The 9618-nt window shown below is 43.8% G+C and overlaps 1 protein-coding gene across 1 annotated transcript; it reads left to right on the top strand.

Annotated features, from left to right (window-relative positions):
- Positions 1-164: 164 nt before the first annotated feature.
- Positions 165-1628, top strand: KLF14 (Kruppel like factor 14). Its single transcript, XM_023207822.1, has one exon. The coding sequence runs from the start codon at positions 165-167 to the stop codon at positions 1134-1136; it is 972 nt and encodes a 323-aa protein (XP_023063590.1). The 3' UTR covers positions 1137-1628.
- Positions 1629-9618: the final 7990 nt, after the last annotated feature.

Below are 9618 nucleotides of genomic sequence, written 5' to 3'. Positions count from 1 at the left end.
GGCGGCGGCGGCGGCGGCGGCGGCGGCGGCAGCGGGCTGCGGGCGGCGCGCACCGGGCCTCCTGCTTCTCGCTCCGAGGCTGCGGGACGGACGCTCCGGGGAACTCCCTAGCCCGCGGCCGGCCGCGTTCGGACGGCGCTAGCCGGCGGCCGGGCGGTCCCAGCATGTCGGCCGCCGTGGCGTGCCTGGACTACTTCGCCGCCGAGTGCCTGGTGTCCATGTCCGCGGGCGCCGTGGTTCACCACCGCCCGCCGGACCCCGAGGGTGCGGGCGGAGCCGCAGGCTCGGAGGTGGGTGCGGCGCCGCCGGAGTCCGCTCTGCCGGGTCCGGGGCCACCGGGGCCCGCGTCGGTCCCCCCGCTCCCGCAGGTCCCCGCCCCCAGCCCCGGCGCGGGCGGCGCCGCGCCCCACCTGCTGGCTGCAAGCGTTTGGGAGGACTTGCGCGGCAGCTCTGGCGAGGGCTCCTGGGAGAATTCGGGGGAAGCTCCACGCGCCTCGTCCGGCTTCTCCGACCCGATCCCGTGCTCCGTCCAGACCCCGTGCTCCGAGCTGGCTCCCGCCTCCGGCGCCGCGGCGGTCTGCGCTCCCGAGAGCTCCTCCGGTGCGCCCGCCGTCCCGAGCGCGCCTGCCGCCCCGGGCGCACCAGCAGCCTCTGCTGGGGTCTCTGGAGGGGCCCTAGGGGCCGGCCCCGCCCCCCCCGCCGATCAAGTGCCCCGGAGGAGGCCTGTCACACCTGCTGCCAAGCGCCACCAATGCCCCTTCCCGGGCTGCACCAAAGCCTATTACAAGTCGTCGCACCTCAAGTCTCACCAGCGTACCCACACGGGTGAGCGTCCTTTCTCCTGCGACTGGCTCGACTGCGACAAGAAGTTTACGCGTTCCGACGAGCTGGCCCGCCACTACAGGACGCACACGGGCGAGAAGCGCTTCTCCTGCCCCCTCTGCCCCAAGCAGTTCTCCCGGAGCGACCACCTGACCAAACACGCTCGCCGCCACCCAACCTATCATCCAGATATGATCGAGTACCGGGGGCGTCGTCGCACTCCCCGCGTCGACCCGCCACTCGCCAGCGAGGTGGAAAGCTCCGCCTCCGGCTCCGGCCCCGGCCCGGCGCCCAGCTTCACCACCTGCCTGTAGGACAGTCATTGCTGTCAGTCTTACCCTCAAGGATGATCCCCCAGGCCGTTGTCCCTGCCTTCTCTGCCCATCCCCCTTTCCCAGAGTCATTACACCAAGGCACAGACTGGTTCCTCTGCTTTGAGGGTGGGTCCAGGCAGACATGTGGACTCTGGGGAGGTACTGGGGGCTGGAAAATAGCGGGAATTCTTGCAACGCATATATCATTCTAAAAGTGGGGTTTGCCTCAAGACAGCCCCCAGGAACTGATAAGAAGGGATGAACTCCGGTACTCTCGGAAGTACTGAAGATTCTCCCCTCCCAGGAACCAGGGATGTGAAACTGGAATTCTCAGATGCCTGAGGAGCTCCCAGTCTCAAAGGACTCTGGTGTCTCACCCATCCACCAGGGTGGACCTTGGAGAGGGTGTCAGGGGTGGCAGTCTTGGAGATGTCCAGGACTGGGATGGTGAGAGGCCTTTGGAAACAGAAATGATTTCTATTTCTGTAAACAGCAATGTTTACTAATTTATTTTTAGCATCTTTTAAATAGGGATTCCAGGTTGATGGGAGGCTAATGCCCTCCACTCCCCCAATTGCCCCAGCTACCTCTGCTAGGAGAGGCCACATAAGCTCCATGTAGATGTGTGGCTGGGAGATGCTTCTTGATGTCTGGGGTGTGAGTCTGTTTGCAGGTCCTATTGCATGATTTGGAACCCTGCGCTTGCGTCGTAGCCCTTCTCCCCATTTCAGTTCCTCTTGAGGATGGTAACTTCCTGGCTCACTCTCACGCTGAGATTGGTTAAACAATTTGAAAACAACCGTAAAGGCACCAGAAAGAAAAGGGTGGTCCAGACTAGTTCTCTCTTCACTCAGAGAGAAAACTCAAGCGACCTTAAGGTTGGGCGGGGCCCCAAACAAGCCTGTTCATAGCCATTGATAACTTTCAGGGAAATAGAGGCGTGTGGACACAGCTGCCCCACCTTATGTAATCTCAGGAGTGGTAAATTCTGTTCATTTCCTAATGGCTAACTAGGGGGTTATTTCCCTCAGAGTCTGCAGATTTTTGTTTCTGAAACAGGTGAGTTGGTAGATGGGAGAGGGAAGGGTAACAGACTGGTTTCTTTCAAGGAGCTGGCTGCGTTGGATTTGAGGAAGGAGTAGCGAGGTGATAGGTATTATCAAATAGGAGGACCTTTCTCCTCTGACCATATAGTCCCTCCAAGTTATATCCTCAGGGCCCCTCTCCCAATAAGAAGGAATCAGACATCAACAGTATTTGTTTTATCTATATGTGTCTCTGCTGCTGTGGATGAAATCATTGACCACTCTGCTTGTGTATGTATGAATGTGTATATATGTGACCCTTTCTTTGGAGATGAGGCTGAAAGGCATTTCCTGCCCTGGGAGATCCCCTCTGACACCCTCCTGAATATTTTGCAATAGTCTGTCACTGACACTTGGGAAGATGCTGTAATCTCATAGGACCCTAACAGGCACCTGGTTAAACAAACTGCTTTCCCCTATCTTGCAGATGAGGATACTAAAGACTAGATAAGCTCAAAGTCATATGCTGGGTTGCTGGGAAGAGCCATGACTAGAACTTAGGTGTCTGGCCTGCTAAGTGACTCTTACCCTCACACTTGGTTACCCCATCTCTTCCTCCTCTCTGGGACCTTAGTCCCTCCCTACCTCCCTATTCTGTATTGCTTCTATGTACCTTCACATGTTGATTGAACCCTTTGCCTATTGTGTTTGACCCAAAAGCCCTTTTTTAACAGGTTACATTCCTCCCTTCACACCATGTTGACATAAAGTGAGAATGAGTTTTTGGCATCGTAGGAGAGACTTTCTCTTTGGACCTGCTAGGTTAATTTTCAGTGTGAATTGCCTTCTTTTTCTGGTCCTGGGCATTCCAGCATCCTCAAGAGAGTGAATGATACAAACATGGCATTGGGACTCTACTAAGTGCTCCTACACTAAATGAGGGAGGGGTCCTTAGAAAGGACCCAAAGAGTATGGCCTATGACCCTGAAGAGGTTCAATATTTCCCAATGAAGGCTAAGCAGGGAAGGTGAGACTGTTGAGTTACCTGTGGGAGGAGAAGGCCCCCATTGTGAGAGTGATTTTTGGTGGTGAAAGGAGTCCTCTCTTTGTTTGTCTCTTCAGCTAGGGCTGGATAGCTAGGGCACTGTGGGTCCTATTGAAGACTACTGTTTCCTCTTTGTCCTTTTCAGTTGAAGATCTGCCATTGGGCAGGTGGACCAAAGAAACTAACAGGAATTTCCACTAACCATTCTGAAATTGGTTTCAAGAAAGTTTGGCTTTTCCAATCACCTGTTGATAAATAACTTTTGATTCTCAAGCTCCCAAATAGTGTCCTTATTTGGGTTCTTGTACATTGGGGACTTTTATCTGAGGATGGCCTCGAGAATCTCAATGTGACATGTCTTTCATTGGTAAAACTGACTCCTCCCAGGTCTTGAGGTGGTGGAGAAGGAGATACTCAGGACATACGTCGGAGTAGCCAGATACAAGGTTTTTAGGTGGGTCTTTCTTAGTCTGAGTATTGTTGTTACCTTTTTCACTCCAGCAACCACAGAGTTCTCAAGGAGTAGTTAGTGAAATGCCATGAAAAGGGCTTCCTAATTTTATTGGTGTTTCTTTGGTTTCTTTTTGTTAATCAGATGGTGCTCAATGAGTGAGTATATATGGGGGTTGGTTGGGGTCAGATTGAACCTCTGAGCCCTTGCCCCATCCCTGCCATCCCCAGTTCTGATGTAGGAATGACCCAGTAGCAGAAACTATTCATAGACCTCTTCCTGAAATATGGGTTGGAGGCTGGGGATGAGTTCTAGGTCAGACCTTTGGTGTGAGGGAGTTGGATTCCCTGCTTCTGCTGGGAGGATGTGAAGAATACAGGCTTTGCCCCCACCCATGGAGGCAAGAATATGTCATTTGTCCCTATTTCCCTGTTCTTCTCCAAGCAGGGAACCATTCTGGAATGTCATTTGTGACCCCCATATCTACCTCTACTCACTTCTCCCCAAAGGAAAAATGATTGTATTCTCTGATGGAGACATAAGGAGGGGAGGTCATTGTACACACACTCACACACTTAAGTTCTCTCTTTTGCACCTCCCTGCCTGCCTGCAGTGTGCATGCACTTCACTCAGATCCTGCTTCCATAGGGTAAGCACACCTGCTGAGCCCCAGACCTGCCTTCTAGAGGCAGGTTTGAAGAACACCTCTCTCTGTTCCTACTTTGGGGCAGCCCTGCTCCTTGCTGCTATCCAGGTAAGTATATCCACTGTGTGTTTTTCTTTGGGTAGTCCAGATCCAAGACCAGGAATTAGGAAGGGTGGGGGAGACAGTGTATTAGAAAGCCCAGTTTTGACCATGATACAGCTTCATCAGCAAAGTAACATTTGACCCTTGAGCAACATGAGTTTGAACTGCACAAGTCCACTTATGTGCAGATTTTTTTCAACGAAACACAGTTCAAAAATAGGGTATTTGTGGGATGCAGAGCCCGCTTATATGCTGTTCTCTACACATATACAAAAAGTCACATACGAATAGAGTATAAAAAACTCTTCATATACATGGGTTCCACAGGGCCAGTTGAGGCGCTTGGGTATGCGTGGATTTTGGTATATGCAGGGATCTTGGAACCAATCTCCAGTGTATACCGAGGGATGACTGTACTGATATTTTGACCCTCATTTGTCTGATTCTTGTATCTATTATTCATTTGGCTGATAACAGAGGGGAAAGAGGTAGAATTAATTTTCTCCCTTACCACATTGAGATGTGGTAAGGGAGAAAATTTTCGCCCCACCACATTGAGATGTGCCTTGCCTGTTAAATCTTGAGAAATAGGCACTTCACCTGGAATTAGGAAATCAAAATAAGATGTGTAGAGATTGGATGTCTGTAATGCCAGAGTACAGGGCTTTAGTGCTTTGATGATCTTCAGCCTTTCAGTTCTTTAGTCGTTTCAAGTCTTAGCAGCCTATGATAGCAAGTGTCCTCACACTAGCCACTAATTTTTTAGAGTCTCTGATTATAGACTTTGGCAAAAGTGAGCTGTGCAGACCACGTGGCTGATTTTGATTCACATAGATGTAGCTGAGACAGGATCACTGCAGAAAGGGAAGGCACTATTGAATAGATCAATTTGTGCTGCCTTTATTCTCAGCCAGAATTGCAGTTGAGGATTCCAAGGTCAATGGCATAAGTTCCATGTATATGTAAGAGCACAGGTTAGGGACATTCTAGCTCTTAAATTCTTCTTGGAAGTATCAGGTCATATCAGATCAGTTTCCCCATTACCTGGATTTGAAATGCATCCTTTAATAGGGCTAAGGAGAGGCCAATCGGAGGCTTCAAGTCCTTTAATTTATATGGGATATCCAGAATCACCTTCTATTTATGTTCCAAGTTGGTGCCAGATGTGTTTACTATATAAGCCCTGACAGTGGAATTTCAGGGCCTTGGCTAAATTTCTTGTGTGTTCAACCACAGAGAAATGGTGGATTTTATCATAAATACATAAAGAAGAATGGAAGTTTTTGTTATATAAGGGTTTGAGGAAGAGAAAAGCAATAATCCCGAAGACAGGAAAGGTATTAAAAAGGCTTTTGCCTGAATCCTTCTCTCCCTAGGAATCAGAGTCTATTCAGGAAATAAAATGGGAGCCATATTTGTTTCAAATATATATTTAAATCTTGAAGTCAAAATAGAAGCAGTGCAAGGGTGAAAACTGAAGAAAGGAAGATGGTTTGATTAAGCTGAAAGAAGAGAAGGATTTATTTAGAAGAAAGGTTGTATTTTCAGAGGACAGTATTGATGATGTGAAAAGAAAAATAAGAAAGACCAGCAGCCCACACTCTTAAACATGGAATTATAAAGGAGAGTGGCATTTTTATAATTAGTAGGTTAGAGGAGGTGATTAGAACCCTAAGAGATCTAACAGAAGCATGGATGCAAGCTTTACATGAATGTCCATCTTCACGCAGGATCTCAGGTCCAAGAAAATATTGAGAGGTACCTGTTTGAATTTGCAGAGAAAGCACTGGGAAATCATCCCTATGACTGAGTTAGGTATAGTAGATGATTACAAAAAAATGTAAACAATACTTCCAAGTATTTTTAGCTTAGTTTCAGTGATATTACCATTGTCAGTGGGAATATAGATGGTTGCTTGGAGAACGCACAGAAAGAAGTAGGTCTTTAGAAAGTGTAGAAAGATGAGACACATGAAATATATCAAAGTAATTGATCAAATTAATAGAAATTAGGAAGCAAAAAGGCATGACCATCTCAATAGTTTCAAAAATAGGTATTTGTTAAAACTCAGCAATAATTTGTGATTTAATTTAAAAACACCTTAGTAAAGTAGTAACAAAAGATAATTTCTTAAGTTGATAAAAGGTATCTGCCAAAAGCCTACTATAAAAATCAAACTTAAATGTTGAAACATTGCAATCTTTCCTATTGGCCACATGGTAAGATACAAAGAAAGTCTAGACAAACTCAGGCAGGTAATCACATAAAAATACAACAAAAAAATCATTAAAAATCCATCAATTGAGAAATGTAAAAGGAAGCCTCTATGTAAGTCAGACAAAAAGGGAAATTGCAGAAATTTAGAGCTGAATGAAAACAAAAAGCACTATATAGCAAGCAAAAAACACTAGGGGAAGAAATGTAATTTATAGCCTTAAATATTTTATTCAAAAAAGAGAAAGATTGAATGAAGGTGAATGAACTAAGCTTTCAATTCCAGAAGAAAAGGAAAACAAACATTTAAATATTACAAAGGTTGTGGCCTCCAAAAGAGCATACTACATAAATAGATATGCACTATATGTGTGGTTTAAGGTTTTATAGGGATGTGGGGAACAGGGAGTGATTAGGACAAAAAAAAATCTGAAACCAATTCTGGAGGAGTGATAAAAAAAGGATGAAAATATTGTCATTAATAAAGCAGAAATTAATGAAACAGAAGAAAAATAGGTAGCTTTGAGCAAAACTCTTTTAAAAGGCTAATAACAGTAGGTTTCTTTGCAAATATAAATTTCTTAAAAAGAGAAGTCAGGTCAGGTGCAGTGGCTCACGCCTGTAATTCCGCCCAAGATGGGAGGATCATTTAAGCCCAGGAGTTCAAGAAGCATGGCAAAGCCCTGTCTCTACCAAAAAAAAAAAAAAAAAAAAATTAGCTGGGTGTGTGGTATGCACCTGTAGTCCCAGCTACTCAGGACACTGAAGCCAAAGAATTGCTTGGGCCCAGGAGTCCAAAGCTTCACTGTGATCGTGCCACTGCTCTTCAGCCTGGGCAACTGAGTGAGGCCCTGTCTCAAAATTAAAATAAAATAGAAAGCACAAAAAGTTATCAGGAATAAAAAAAGGACATAAAATCATAACACAAACAGATTTTTCAAATTAGAATAATACAAACAACTTTATAACAAGAATTGAAAACTATATAGATAATTTTATAAGAAAATATAAAATTTCAAAATGGTTTAAGAAAATGTAGAAAACCTGAAATTGAAGTGGTCGTCAAAGTTATATCTCCCAAAAGGCACTAGGTCTCGGCAGTTGTATTGGCAAATTTTCTAAGCCTTCAAGAAAAAAGATAATTTCTATTTTTATAAAGCACTCTAAAGCATAGAAAAGGATAGAAAATTAACCAATTTATTTTATATAGTCAAGCTAACCTTGATACCTAAACAAGGCAAATTAAAAGACAAGAAAAAATATACACCAATTTTATCTATAAAGACAGGTCCACAAATCCTAAGTAAAATTCAGCAATGAGTGACAAGAATAATGCATCATAATTGTGTGAAGTTTATCTGAGGTATGCAAGATTAATTCAATAATATCTATAAACATAATTCACTACATTAATTGAATAAAGAAGAAAATCATTTACTTTCTTATGTGCCAGCAATCATCAATCAGAAAATGTAATAGACTAAGTGATTCCATATTTGGTAGCAACAAATAACATAAATAACATCTATGAAGAAGACTATAAAATTTTACTGAAAGACATGAAAGAAAATAGGACTTTTGAGACCAGCCTGACCAACATGGAGAAACCCCATCTCTACTGAAAATACAAAATTAGCCAGGCGTGGTGGTGCATGCCTGTAATCCCAGCTACTCGGGAGGCTGAGGCAGGAGAATTGCTTGAACCCAGGAGGCAGAGGTTGCAATGAGCCGAGATCATGCCATTGCACTCCAGCCTGGGCAACAAGAGTGAAAATCCATCTCAAAAAAAAAAAAAAAAAAAGGAAAGAAAGAGAGAGAAAGAAAGAAAGAAGAAACTAGGACTAAGTGGATAAAAATAATGTGTCTGTGGATGGTAAAATTCAATACTCTAAAATTAATGTCAGTCCTGTCCTCAAATTAATTGAGGACAGGTAATATATAGGTAATGCAATTCCAATCAAAACCCCACAATAATTTTTCTCCAAGCTTTTTAAAGGAAACATTACAGAAGAACATGGGGGAAAGGAAGGAAAAATTGCTTTACCAGATATCAAAATGTGACAAAGTTACAGTAATTAAGGCAGTGTGGTATAATGCAGGAATAGACAAAGAGATAAGTGGAATTGGATAAAGACTTCAGAAATAAACCTGTAAATACAGTCCAGTGGATGAGAGAGGTGGCATCCATGTAATCAGGGAAAAGATAGGCTACTTGATAAATGCTATTGAGACAATTGACTCTTCATGAAGAAAACAAAATAATACACAGCATTACTTTCTCTCTCAAACATTTCATAACAATAAATTACAGTTGGTAAAGACCTAAATATGTTTAAACTATAAAAAAAATTAGTAAAAAGTACTCTATCATCATTAAATAAGGAAGGTCATCTTGTTTAGGACACAACAAAATTAAAAATAAAAATTTAAAGAAGGAAAAAGACAGATTTGACTGCATCAAAAATTTTAAATGTTTTACATTTAAAAGCCTAAACACAATTAAACATCAAGCTACATTCTGAGAAAAATATTTGTCAGGCATAAGATCAATGTCTGGAATATATAAAGGATCAAAAATTCAAGAGATAAGAACCAAAAAAGTTGGCAAAGTATAGTAAGAGGCAATTAAAGAAAAGACAAGGATTGAGAGTGATGGTTAGGGGCTCTCTAGCCTTACATATAATGCTTTCACTCTTTTTTTTATTAATTTTTTTGTAGAAATGAGGGCAGGGTCTTGCTTTTTTGCCTAGGCTGGTCTCGAACTCCTGGCTTCAAGCAATCCTCCTGCCTCAGCCTTTGGAAGTGGTGAAGTACAGGCATTAGCCTCTGCGCCCAGCCTGCTTTGACTTTTTTAAAAAGCAGAATATCCATGTATTGCTTGTATAAGTTAACAAGATTGACATTTTAAAGTATTTTAAAGGACAGAAGCAAAATAATGTTGGTTAGGAAAAAAAAAAAAAAAAAAGCAGGTCAGTTGCAATGGCTCACACCTATAGTCC

The sequence above is a fragment of the Piliocolobus tephrosceles genome, chromosome 8, assembly GCF_002776525.5.
Source record: "Piliocolobus tephrosceles isolate RC106 chromosome 8, ASM277652v3, whole genome shotgun sequence".
NCBI lineage: Eukaryota > Metazoa > Chordata > Mammalia > Primates > Cercopithecidae > Piliocolobus > Piliocolobus tephrosceles.
This window is presented reverse-complemented; position numbering and strand designations above follow the sequence as displayed.